A 14547-nucleotide genomic window follows, 5' to 3' on the forward strand; every position below is an offset into this window, starting at 1 on the left:
TTGTGATCCGTGAGCAAAGAAAAAGCCTGTCCATATAAATAGGGTTGCAATTTCTTCAAGGCCCACACCACAGCCAGACATTCCTTCTCGATGGCGGCGTAGCTTACTTCCCGGGGTAAAAGTTTGCGACTGATGTAAGCTACGGGGTGTTCTCCGCCATCGGCCCCGACTTGGCTCAGTACTGCCCCCAATCCAAACATAGAAGAGTCTGTGTGAACAAGAAAACGTTTAGTTGGATTGGGAGCGGCCAAGACAGGGGCATTAACAAGTGCATCTTTCAAGAGTTGGAATGCCTGCTCACACTCCGGGGTCCAGGTTACTTGGCGGGGAAGGTTTTTACGTGTCAGGTCAGTGAGGGGTTTGGCCAGGGCACTATAATTGGGGACAAACTTCCGGTAGTACCCTGCTGTCCCTAGGTAGGCTAACACCTGGGTTTTAGTTTTCGGGGTAGGCCACTGTGCTACTGCCTCTACTTTGGCTGGTTCCGGCTTTTGTTTACCGCAGCCCACTCTGTGGCCCAGGTACTGTACCTCGGCCATCCCAATGCTACATTTAGCTGGTTTTAGGGTTAAACCAGCCTCCCTGATCCTGTCTAGAACCACTCCTACATGAGCCAAGTGCTCCTGCCAGGTATCGCTAAATATGGCAATATCATCGAGATATGCGCAGGTATAGTCTTGGAACCCATCTAGGAGGCGGTCCACCATCCGCTGGAAGGTAGCCGGCGCGTTTTTCATCCCAAACGGCATGACCTTAAATTGGTACAGGCCGAATGGGGTGACAAAGGCGGACTTAGGGATGGCGTCCGGGGCTAAGGGAATCTGCCAATACCCCTTACACAAATCAATCGTGGTAAGGTATTGTCCCCTGGCCATCCGGTCCAGTAACTCATCTATCCTAGGCATCGGGTATGCGTCGGATACTGTCTTCTCATTCAATCTCCTGTAGTCCACGCAAAAGCAGGTCGTGCCGTCCCGCTTTGGTACGAGGACCACTGGAGAAGCCCAGGGGCTATCCGAGGGTTCAATCACTCCTAACTGAATCATCTCCTCAATCTCTTTGCGCATATTCTCCCGTACCGCTTTAGGGATGCGGTACGGGGTCTGGCGCATGGGAAGTTGTCCTGGGGTTTCTACTCGGTGGGTAGCCAGAGAGGTGTATCCAGGTACATTAGAAAAGGTCTCCTGCTTCTCTTGCAGTAGTTGTTGTACCTCGATACGCTCCTGTGGGCTCAACCGATCCCCCAATACAACTGCTCCTAAATCCCCAGCCAGCTGTCCGTCTTCTAACAGATCGGGGAGGGGTAGGCTGTCGCCTTCTTCAGAGGTGGGGGCGCAGATAGCTGTCACCTCCTCTGAACGTTCCTGGTAAGGCTTCATCATGTTCACATGGATCATGCGTCGCCCCCCAGTCCCTGCGCAGTGGCCAATTATATAAGTGGTGTCACATCGTTGTTCTACCACTTTATAAGGGCCTTGCCAGGCGGCCTGTAGCTTATCGTGTCGGACAGGTTTTAAAATTAAAACTTTCTGCCCGACCTGAAAGCTGCGGTCCCTGGCGCCCCTATCGTACCAGGTGCGCTGACGCGTCTGAGCTGCCTGTAGGTTTTCCTTTACCGTCTTTGTGAGTGCTTCCAGGCGATCTCGGAGGGCCAACACATATGGTACAATAGGGGTGCCGTCGGCGCTACGGTCTCCCTCCCAGTGTTCTCTAATCAAGTCTAGGGGTCCCCTTACCCTCCTCCCGAATAGCAGTTCAAAGGGGGAAAATCCCGTAGATTCCTGCGGCACCTCCCTGTAAGCAAACAGTAAGTGCGGCAGGAATTTTTCCCAGTCTCGGTGAGTCTCTGCGAAGGTTCGGAGCATCTGTTTTAAGGTGCCATTGAACCGTTCGCAGAGCCCATTAGTCTGGGGGTGGTATGGGGCACTAATTATGGGCTTAACTTTACAGAACTTCCAGAGCTGTTGGGTGACCTCTGCCGTGAACTGAGTGCCCTGATCCGAGATGATCTCCCTGGGTAACCCCATCCGGGAGAAAATCTGCATCAGCGCCTCAGCCACCGTCTCGGCATGTATGTTAGTTAAGGCTACCGCCTCGGGGTAGCGAGTGGCGTAGTCCACTACGGTCAAGATATACCGTTTGCCCGATGGGCTAGGCTTCCGGAGGGGGCCTACAATATCTACTGCGACCCTATGAAAGGGTTCCTCGATTATGGGTAGTGGGTGCAGCTTCACCTTACGCTTATCCCCCCTCTTTCCTACCCTCTGGCACGTATCGCAGGTGTTACAATATCTGCGCACCTCCTGGCTAATCCCTGGCCAGAAGAAACTTTGGGTCAGCCGACATCTGGTACGGCTGACCCCCAAATGTCCGGATAGCGGAATATCGTGCGCTATCCGGAGTAATTCGGTTCGGTACCTCTGAGGTACCACCAGCTGCCTTGCAGCAATGGGGTCTGACCCAGCTATCTGTTTACTCGTCTCTCGGTACAATAACTGTCTGTCCCACACAAATCTTTCTCCCTCCGCCCCCGGTTGGTTAGAGGTGACCTTGTCTCGGTATACTTGTAAGGTAGGGTCAGTGATCACCTCGGCTACAAACACGTCAGGAGGGGCCCAAGGGATACAGTCTAGGGAAGGGGAGGAATCTCTTACCTGGACCTCCGGCAGTGCGTTGTTGTGCTGGGTGCGGGCCTGTTGCCTGGTGACTACTGGGTGCGCTTCCTCAGTAGTTTGGGGCTCAAATGCGGAGGTGAGTTTGCCCAGATCATTCCCCAGGACCACCTCAGCAGGTAATTGCGGCATTAGTCCCACTTCTACATTCCCGAACCCGCACCCCAATGCAAGTGTACCCTGGCTGTGTCTAGCCGATACACGGCTCCCCCTGCGACCCTGACAGCCACAGTCTTATTAAGTTTGGCCTTGTCAGAAACCAAATGACTTTGAACCAAGGTGATGGTGGCTCCCGAGTCTCTGAGCCCCTGCATAGGCTTCCCTTCTAGATACACGGTCTGCCTATGGTGCTGTCGATTGTCCGCCTGTGCCTGTAAGGGGTTGGCCTCATGCAGCACTTCCCACTGTTCCACAGTCACGACTGGAACTGCAGAGCTGTAGGGAAGTGGTACCTCGTCCTGGTAGTGGTGCGCTGCTGCTCTCGGTGGTGGTGGTGGTGGCCCTGGTCGGATCCAGGTGGTGCGGTCTCTAGACTGTGGACAATCTCGCTGGAAATGTCCCCACTTCTGGCACCGGTGGCATTGCACAGAAGCAGGTGTGCGGTATCTCGGTTGTGCGGCTGCTGGTGCTGGTGGAGGGAGTTGTCTTGGTGGGGGCTGAGGGTTAAGGGAGAAGGAATTTCCTCCCAGCAGCCGCATGGCAGGTTTAGTACTCACTGCCTTGGTTTGTCTGCGAGCATCCATAAAATCATCTGCCTTTTTGGCAGCCTCGGTGAGGGTGGTGGGGTTACGATCCCTCACCCATTCCTGCAGTTCTGTGGATATCCCCTCATAAAACTGTTCCAATAGTAGCATTTGTAACAAGTCCTCCATGGACCGCGCTTTACTTGACTGCATCCACCCAAGAGCTGCCCTTTCTAGTCGGCAAGCCCACTCTGCGTGCGAGTCTTTGTCAGCCTTTTTCAGTTCCCTGAAGCGCCTCCGGTATGCCTCGTTATTGCATACCGGGCCAGGATAATCTCTTTTACCCGGCTATAGTTCCTAATTTCAACATCTGGTACAGTGCGGTAGGCTTCAGCTGCCCTTCCTGACAGCCGTCCTGCTAATATGGGTACCCACTCTTCCCTTGGTATGTTATGCAGCGTACATAGTCTCTCAAAGTCTTGGAGGAAGGCATCTATATCCTCCTCTGCCTCCACATACGTTTTAAACGCTTGATAGGGAATTTTAGGCTTACCCTCTTGTGTCACAACTCCTGCTGCACTTCTTTCCGGTGCTTGTGGTCTCCTTTTGCTCATCACAAACTCCTGCACCTCTGTCATGGTTTTAGAGATGATCTCTGTTGGTGGGTTTTCCCCATAAAAGGCCAGCCTGAATTGTAAATGCCTTTGGAACTCCTCCTGTTCTGTTTCAGGTCTTTGTTCCGTGGCCTGGACCTCCTCTGCTCTGTATTCTGCCATTACTTCAGTGATAAGCGTTGCTTTGGATTTGCTGCTAGCTGAAACACCTTTCGCTTCCAGAAGTTCTTTCAACGTGGATCTCTTTAGAGTAGAAAGGTCAATCTCCATTAATCCTTGTTCCTCTGTGAGTCTGGATCCCAGCGCTGCCAACCAATGTAGCGGAGAGCTGATTTCTCGCAGCTATTCTCCACTTCGGATCCTAGGAGGGCTCAGGAACAAGTCATTAGTAAATCCACAGCAGAGTTTCCAGCAGGTAAAACGGTACAGCAATATCCCCACAGCACTCCCAATAACTGGACGACACACAGTTTATTCCAAGGTTTCTTATAAAGCCTGCTCCCATGCAAGGGAGGGATTTACAGTAATTAGGACAGTAACCAATACAGTGCTTGTTACCTCCCACACATCTCCTCCCCTCAGAGTGAGTCATAATCCCCTTAACTTGCACAGCAATTTACCCCAAACCTGGATGTACCCCCAAACCATCCCCTAACATTAATATTAGGGTACCGCTAGGTAGCCCTGATCTGGGTGACTATAATATCCAAAATTCACCCAGATCGGACCAGTAATTCGGTAGTTACGGGGAGGTGAAGTTTGACCGACCGCACACGAGTTGGTATCCGAAAAGGGTTCCATAAGATTGAGCCCTGTGGTCGGTCTCCGTTCGGCAGTTAAAACATACATTTATAATTGCCATCCACACTTAAATTCACATAGATGTTGGTTCCCTCATTCGGTACTTTGTTTTACCGAATGGGGATTCGTTAGGACTCTCCGTTCGGCAGTTATGGAGCTCTGGAGGTCTCAGCGGTGTTCGGTTGTTTGAGTGTCCGATTTGAGTTCCAGACACTCGACGACCAAACACCGCTGAGATTTTCATGCGTAAGATGGCCGCCGCCACGTGTACGCATGCCGAATGGCGGCCACCCAGATACAATGTTAATGAGCCGGTTAACTTGCGGTTTAGAAGGAATGTGAACTTTAATTGCTGGCACACTTCTCTCTGGGGTGGTCCCTCAGTTCGGTAGTTTCCATAAGCATATGGTACGGATGGAAACTACCGAATAACATACAATTCACATTGTAAATATACGAATAGCAATTTAAACACAGGCAAAAAATAGAACGAATACAGTCACACAGGCATGTTATAGGACAGGCTTACTGCATTCCGCTACAGTGGATATAGTGAGTGTGACAGAGAGGGGACATGTCACGCTGTCAGACAGAGAAAGAGGTGGATGTAGTGAGTGTGACAGAGAGGGGACATGTCACACTGTCAGACAGAGAAAGAGGTGGATGTAGTGAGTGTGGCAGAGAGGGGACATGTCACACTGTCAGACAGAGAAAGAGGTGGATGTAGTGAGTGTGGCAGAGAGGGGACATGTCACACTGTCAGACAGAGAAAGAGGTGGATGTAGTGAGTGTGGCAGAGAGGGGACATGTCACACTGTCAGACAGAGAAAGAGGTGGATGTAGTGAGTGTGACAGAGAGGGGACATGTCACACTGTCAGACAGAGAAAGAGGTGGATGTAGTGAGTGTGGCAGAGAGGGGACATGTCACACTGTCAGGCAGAGAAAGAGGTGGATATAGTGAGTGTGACAGAGAGGGGACATGTCACACTGTCAGACAGAGAAAGAGGTGGGTGTAGTGAGTGTGGCAGAGAGGGGACATGTCACACTGTCAGTCAGAGAAAGAGGTGGATGTAGTGAGTGTGGCAGAGAGGGGACATGTCACACTGTCAGACAGAGAAAGAGGTGGATGTAGTGAGTGTGACAGAGAGGGGACATGTCACACTGTCAGACAGAGAAAGAGGTGGATATAGTGAGTGTGACATAGAGGGGACATGTCACACTGTCAGACAGAGAAAGAGGTGGATGTAGTGAGTGTGACAGAGAGGGGACATGTCACACTGTCAGACAGAGAAAGAGGTGGATGTAGTGAGTGTGGCAGAGAGGGGACATGTCACACTGTCAGACAGAGAAAGAGGTGGATGTAGTGAGTGTGAAATAGAGGGGACATGTCACACTGTCAGACAGAGAAAGAGGTGGATGTAGTGAGTGTGGCAGAGAGGGGACATGTCACACTGTCAGACAGAGAAAGAGGTGGATATAGTGAGTGTGACAGAGAGGGGACATGTCACACTGTCAGACAGAGAAAGAGGTGGATGTAGTGAGTGTGACAGAGAGGGGACATGTCACACTGTCAGACAGAGAAAGAGGTGGATGTAGTGAGTGTGACAGAGAGGGGACATGTCACACTGTCAGACAGAGAAAGAGGTGGATATAGTGAGTGTGACAGAGAGGGGACATGTAACACTGTCAGACAGAGAAAGAGGTGGATATAGTGAGTGTGACAGAGAGGGGACATGTCACACTGTCAGACAGAGAAAGAGGTGGATGTAGTGAGTGTGACAGAGAGGGGACATGTCACACTGTCAGACAGAGAAAGAGGTGGATGTAGTGAGTGTGACAGAGAGGGGACATGTCACACTGTCAGACAGAGAAAGAGGTGGATATAGTGAGTGTGACAGAGAGGGGACATGTCACACTGTCAGACAGAGAAAGAGGTGGATATAGTGAGTGTGGCAGAGAGGGGACATGTCACACTGTCAGACAGAGAAAGAGGTGGATATAGTGAGTGTGGCAGAGAGGGGACATGTCACACTGTCAGACAGAGAAAGAGGTGGATATAGTGAGTGTGACAGAGAGGGGACATGTCACACTGTCAGACAGAGAAAGAGGTGGATGTAGTGAGTGTGACAGAGAGGGGACATGTCACACTGTCAGACAGAGAAAGAGGTGGATATAGTGAGTGTGGCAGAGAGGGGACATGTCACACTGTCAGACAGAGAAAGAGGTGGATGTAGTGAGTGTGACAGAGAGGGGACATGTCACACTGTCAGACAGAGAAAGAGGTGGATGTAGTGAGTGTGACAGAGAGGGGACATGTCACACTGTCAGACAGAGAAAGAGGTGGATATAGTGAGTGTGGCAGAGAGGGGACATGTCACACTGTCAGACAGAGAAAGAGGTGGATGTAGTGAGTGTGGTAGAGAGGGGACATGTCACACTGTCAGACAGAGAAAGAGGTGGATGTAGTGAGTGTGACAGAGAGGGGACATGTCACACTGTCAGACAGAGAAAGAGGTGGATGTAGTGAGTGTGACAGAGAGGGGACATGTCACACTGTCAGACAGAGAAAGAGGTGGATGTAGTGAGTGTGGCAGAGAGGGGACATGTCACACTGTCAGACAGAGAAAGAGGTGGATGTAGTGAGTGTGGCAGAGAGGGGACATGTCACACTGTCAGACAGAGAAAGAGGTGGATGTAGTGAGTGTGACAGAGAGGGGACATGTCACACTGTCAGACAGAGAAAGAGGTGGATGTAGTGAGTGTGGCAGAGAGGGGACATGTCACACTGTCAGACAGAGAAAGAGGTGGATGTAGTGAGTGTGACAGAGAGGGGACATGTCACACTGTCAGACAGAGAAAGGGGTGGGTGTAGTGAGTATGGCAGAGAGGGGACATGTCACACTGTCAGACAGAGAAAGAGGTGGATGTAGTGAGTGTGACAGAGAGGGGACATGTCACACTGTCAGACAGAGAAAGAGGTGGGTGTAGTGAGTGTGGTAGAGAGGGGACATGTCACACTGTCAGACAGAGAAAGAGGTGGATGTAGTGAGTGTGACAGAGAGGGGACATGTCACACTGTCAGACAGAGAAAGAGGTGGATGTAGTGAGTGTGACAGAGAGGGGACATGTCACACTGTCAGACAGAGAAAGAGGTGGATATAGTGAGTGTGGCAGAGAGGGGACATGTCACACTGTCAGACAGAGAAAGAGGTGGATGTAGTGAGTGTGACAGAGAGGGGACATGTCACACTGTCAGACAGAGAAAGAGGTGGATGTAGTGAGTGTGACAGAGAGGGGACATGTCACACTGTCAGACAGAGAAAGAGGTGGATATAGTGAGTGTGGCAGAGAGGGGACATGTCACACTGTCAGACAGAGAAAGAGGTGGATGTAGTGAGTGTGACAGAGAGGGGACATGTCACACTGTCAGACAGAGAAAGAGGTGGATGTAGTGAGTGTGACAGAGAGAGGACATGTCACACTGTCAGACAGAGAAAGAGGTGGATGTAGTGAGTGTGGCAGAGAGGGGACATGTCACACTGTCAGACAGAGAAAGAGGTGGATATAGTGAGTGTGACATAGAGGGGACATGTCACACTGTCAGACAGAGAAAGAGGTGGATGTAGTGAGTGTGACAGAGAGGGGACATATCACACTGTCAGACAGAGAAAGAGGTGGATATAGTGAGTGTGGCAGAGAGGGGACATGTCACACTGTCAGACAGAGAAAGAGGTGGATATAGTGAGTGTGACATAGAGGGGACATGTCACACTGTCAGACAGAGAAAGAGGTGGATGTAGTGAGTGTGACAGAGAGGGGACATATCACACTGTCAGACAGAGAAAGAGGTGGAGTGTGGCAGAGAGGGGAAATGTCACACTGTCAGACAGAGAGATGTAGTGAGTGAAGAAACTGCATTTACAAAGAGTACAAAAGCCAGCCTGTCAACACATCTTCCCGTTCCCGTGTCCCTCCTAATGTTCCATTATTGCTTGAGCATGTAAAAAGCAATGAAATTATACACACACACACAAACACACAGCCAACACTACCCCTCTCGACACTTGTGCTGCAGATATTGCTTCCCATGGCATACAGCATTAATAGGGCACACTAAGGAAATTAATTACAACCGCTCATTGTGTCATTACCGCATATTGCAACTTTACAGCTCATTGTATCATTACAGCTCATTGTAAGTGAAAAATAAATACAATAATAAGGTTAAAAGGTAGAAAATTGGTGCTACAATCACCTATGTGAGTCACTTATTCACATAAAAGTGAGAAATATACTGAAAAGTAAGTGGTGAGAGCACTCATACACAAAACTAAAACAAATAAAGTTTTGTGTATTTGAGTGCTCTCACCACTTACTTTTCGGTATACAGCTCATTGTGTCATTACAGCTCATTGTGTCATTACAGCTCAGTGTATGATGATTATGGAACACTGTATCATTACAACTCATTGTAACATTACAACTCATTGTAACATTACAGCTAATTGTATCATTACCGCTCATTGTAACATTACCGCTCATTGTAACATTACAGCTCATTGTAACATTACCGCTCAGTGTATTGTTACAGCTCATTGTGTCATTACAGCTAATTGTAACATTACAGCTAATTGTATAATTACCGCTCAGTATATTGTTACAGCTCATTGTATCATTACCGCTCATTGTGTCATTACAGCTCATTGTATCATTACGGCTCATTATAACATTACAGCTAATTGTATCATTACAGCTCATTGTAACATTATGGCTCATTGTAACATTACCGCTCACTGTAACATTACAGCTCAGTGTATGATGATTATGGAACACTGTAACATTACAACTCATTGTAACATTACGGCTCATTGTAACATTACAGCTAATTGTAACATTACAGCTAATTGTATCATTACAGCTAATTGTATCATTACAGCTCATTGTAACATTACGGCTAATTGTAACATTACCGCTAATTGTATCATTATGGAACACTGTATCATGTCAACTCACTGTAACATTACTGCTCATTGTGTCATTACAGCTCATTGTGTCATTACAGCTCATTGTGTCATTACAGCTCATTGTGTCATTACTGCTCACTGTAACATTACGGCTCATTGTAACATTACAGCTAATTGTATCATTACGGCTCATTGTAACATTACAGCTCAGTGTATCATTACAGCTCATTGTATCATTACCGCTCATTGTGTCATTACCGCTCACTGTAACATTACAGCTCATTGTATCATTACAGCTCATTGTGTCATTACAGCTCATTGTGTCATTACAGCTCATTGTGTCATTACAACTCATTGTATCATTACAACTCATTGTAACATTACAGCTAATTGTAACATTACAGCTAATTGTATCATTACCGCTCATTATATCATTACCGCTCATTGTATCATTACGGCTCATTATAACATTACAGCTAATTGTATCATTACAGCTAATTGTATCATTACAGCTCATTGTAACATGGCTCATTGTAACATTACAGCTCAGTATATGATGATTATGGAACACTGTAACATTACAACTCATTGTAACATTACGGCTCATTGTAACATTACAGCTAATTGTAACATTACAGCTAATTGTATCATTACAGCTAATTGTATCATTACAGCTCATTGTAACATTACGGCTAATTGTAACATTACCGCTAATTGTATCATTATGGAACACTGTATCATGTCAACTCACTGTAACATTACTGCTCATTGTGTCATTACAGCTCATTGTGTCATTACAGCTCATTGTGTCATTACTGCTCATTGTGTCATTACTGCTCACTGTAACATTACGGCTCATTGTAACATTACGGCTCATTGTAACATTACGGCTCATTGTAACATTACAGCTCATTGTAACATTACAGCTCAGTGTATGATGATTATGGAACACTGTATCATTACAGCTCATTGTAACATTACGGCTCATTGTAACATTACATCTAATTGTATCATTACCGCTCATTGTGTCATTACAGCTCATTGTGTCATTACAGCTCATTGTGTCATTACTGCTCACTGTAACATTACGGCTCATTGTAACATTACAGCTCATTGTATCATTACAGCTCAGTGTATCATTACAGCTCATTGTATCATTACAGCTCATTGTATCATTACCGCTCATTGTGTCATTACCGCTCACTGTAACATTACAGCTCATTGTAACATTACCGCTCCCTGTAACATTACTGCTCATTGTGTCATTACAGCTCATTGTGTCATTACAGCTCATTGTAACATTACGGCTCATTGTAACATTACAGCTAATTGTATCATTATGGCTCAGTGTATCATTACAGCTCATTGTATCATTACAACTCATTGCATCATTACAGCTCAGTGTATCATTACAGCTCATTGTGTCATTACAGCTCATTGTGTCATTACCGCTCACTGTAACATTACAGCTCATTGTGTCATTACCGCTCCCTGTAACATTACAGCTCATTGTATGATGATTTTGGAACACTGTATCATTACAACTCATTGTAACATTACAGCTAATTGTAACATTACAGCTAATTGTATAATTACCGCTCAGTGTATTGTTACAGCTCATTGTGTCATTACAGCTCATTGTGTCATTACGGCTCATTGTAACATTACGGCTCATTGTATCATTACCGCTCAGTGTATTGTTACAGCTCATTGTGTCATTACAGCTAATTGTAACATTACAGCTCATTGTGTCATTACAGCTCAGTATATGATGATTTTGGAACACTGTATCATTACAACTCATTGTAACATTACAGCTAATTGTAACATTACCGCTCACTGTAACATTACAGCTCAGTATATTGTTACAGCTCATTGTATCATTACCGCTCATTTTAACATTACAGCTCATTGTGTCATTACAGCTCAGTGTATCATGATTTTGGAACACTGTATCATTACAACTCATTTTAACATTATGGCTCATTGTGTGATTACGGCTCATTGTAACATTATAGCTAATTATATCATGATGGCTCATTGTAACATTATGGCTCATTGTATCATTACAGCTCATTGTATCATTGCAGCTAATTGTGTCATTACAGCATAGTTAACTGAGAATGTTTCCAATTTATTTTTTTTGCCCTAAGTCCAAAATTCACTTTGAATTATCGCTTTTGAATAACCTTGATATTGTCAAATTAGAATAACTAGTAAGATTTCACAAAATATGCTTCATCCAGAATAAGGTCCCGTCTCTAAGCCAAACACATTGATTGTAAATATCTCCTAATACCAAAGCATCAACTTGCTCCATTTAACGCAAGCAATACCACCAGCAGTACGGATGTTGAAGTAGGTTTCACTCTGTGTCTTTGTGTTCATCCAGGTACCCTGCTCTCCGTCAGCCCCCATGTTGCGCGATGGATACCCAGCTTGTTCTGTCAGAATGAGCGAGTCGTACTCAGCGGCCAGTGGCAGTTTGGGTTCTTCTCACTCACTGCAGTTGGTGCAATAAATGTAGGATCTATCCGCATATATGGAGACCAGGTGAGATAGGCCAGAATTCTGCTATTTATACCTAATCCTCTGCAGAATCCCCTGTGTTCATGTTCCAAACCCATACCGTGCAGCATTCCATTACCCTGTCTGTGGCTGTTATTCCTATACTGTGCAGCATTCCGTTACCCTGTCTGTGGCTGTTATTCCTATACTGTGCAGCATTCCGTTACCCTGTCTGTGGCTGTTATTCCTATACCATGCAGCATTCCGTTACCTTGTCTGTGGCTGTTATTCCTATACTGTGCAGCATTCCGTTACCCTGTCTGTGGCTGTTATTCCTATACTGTGCAGCATTCCGTTACCCTGTCTGTGGCTGTTATTCCTATACTGTGCAGCATTCCGTTACTCTGTCTGTGGCTGTTATTCCTATATCGTGCAGCATTCCGTTACTCTGTCTGTGGCTGTTATTCCTATATCGTGCAGCATTCCGTTACCCTGTCTGTGGCTGTTATTCCTATATCGTGCAGCATTCCGTTACTCTGTCTGTGGCTGTTATTCCTATACCGTGCAGCATTCCGTTACCCTGTCTGTGGCTGTTATTCCTATATCGTGCAGCATTCCGTTACTCTGTCTGTGGCTGTTATTCCTATACCGTGCAGCATTCCGTTACTCTGTCTGTGTGTTATTCCTATACCGTGCAGCATTCCATTACCCTGTCTGTGGCTGTTATTCCTATACCATGCAGCATTCCGTTACCTTGTCTGTGGCTGTTATTCCTATACTGTGCAGCATTCCGTTACCCTGTCTGTGGCTGTTATTCCTATACCTTGCAGCATTCCGTTACCCTGTCTGTGGCTGTTATTCCTATACCGTGCAGCATTCCGTTACCCTGTCTGTGGCTGTTATTCCTATACCGTGCAGCATTCCATTATCCTGTCTGTGGCTGTTATTCCTATACCATGCAGCATTCCATTACCCTGTCTGTGGCTGTTATTCCTATACCTTGCAGCATTCCGTTACCCTGTCTGTGGCTGTTATTCCTATACCTCGCAGCATTCCGTTACCCTGTCTGTGGCTGTTATTCCTATACTGTGCAGCATTCCCTTACCCTGTCTGTGGCTGTTATTCCTATACCTTGCAGCATTCCGTTACCCTGTCTGTGGCTGTTATTCCTATACCGTGCAGCATTCCGTTACCCTGTCTGTGGCTGTTATTCCTATACCGTGCAGCATTCCGTTACCCTGTCTGTGGCTGTTATTCCTAGACCGTGCAGCACTTCGTTACCCTGTCTGTGGCTGTTATTCCTATACCGTGCAGCATTCCGTTACTGTCTGTGGCTGTTATTCCTATACCGTGCAGCATTCCGTTACCCTGTCTGTGGCTGTTATTCCTATACCGTGCAGCATTCCGTTACCCTGTCTGTGGCTGTTATTCCTATACCGTGCAGCATTCCGTTACCCTGTCTGTGGCTGTTATTCCTACACCGTGCAGCATTCCGTTACCCTGTCTGTGGCTGTTATTCCTATACCGTGCAGCATTCCGTTACTGTCTGTGGCTGTTATTCCTATACCGTGCAGCATTCCATTATCCTGTCTGTGGTTGTTATTCCTATACCGTGCAGCATTCCATTACCCTGTCTGTGGCTGTTATTCCTATACCGTGCAGCATTCCCTTACTGTCTGTGGCTGTTATTCCTATACCGTGCAGCATTCCATTATCCTGTCTGTGGTTGTTATTCCTATACCGTGCAGCATTCCGTTACCCTGTCTGTGGCTGTTATTCCTATACCGTGCAGCATTCCGTTACCCTGTCTGTGGCTGTTATTCCTATACCGTGCAGCATTCCATTACCCTGTCTGTGGTTGTTATTCCTATACCGTGCAGCATTCCATTACCCTGTCTGTGGCTGTTATTCCTACACCGTGCAGCATTCCGTTACCCTGTCTGTGGCTGTTATTCCTATACCGTGCAGCATTCCGTTACTGTCTGTGGCTGTTATTCCTATACTGTGCAGCATTCCCTTACCCTGTCTGTGGCTGTTATTCCTATACCGTGCAGCATTCCGTTACCCTGTCTGTGGCTGTTATTCCTATACCGTGCATCATTCCGTTACCCTGTCTGTGGCTGTTATTCCTACACCGTGCAGCATTCCGTTACCCTGTCTGTGGCTGTTATTCCTATACCGTGCAGCATTCCGTTACTGTCTGTGGCTGTTATTCCTATACTGTGCAGCATTCCCTTACCCTGTCTGTGGCTGTTATTCCTATACCGTGCAGCATTCCGTTACCCTGTCTGTGGCTGTTATTCG

The 14547-nt window shown here is 46.9% G+C and overlaps 1 protein-coding gene across 2 annotated transcripts in view; it reads left to right on the top strand.

Moving 5' to 3' along the window:
* Nucleotides 1–14547, top strand: part of LOC134572109 (phosphatidylserine decarboxylase proenzyme, mitochondrial-like) — a 48342-nt gene that overhangs the window by 25608 nt on the left and 8187 nt on the right. For both annotated transcript variants that reach the window (XM_063430935.1, XM_063430937.1), the window contains exon 7: nt 12128–12288. In XM_063430935.1, the coding sequence (XP_063287005.1) occupies nt 12128–12288 (161 nt within the window). The remainder of the gene's footprint in view (nt 1–12127; nt 12289–14547) is intronic.

Source organism: Pelobates fuscus, chromosome 8, assembly GCF_036172605.1.
Source record: "Pelobates fuscus isolate aPelFus1 chromosome 8, aPelFus1.pri, whole genome shotgun sequence".
Lineage (NCBI taxonomy): Eukaryota > Metazoa > Chordata > Amphibia > Anura > Pelobatidae > Pelobates > Pelobates fuscus.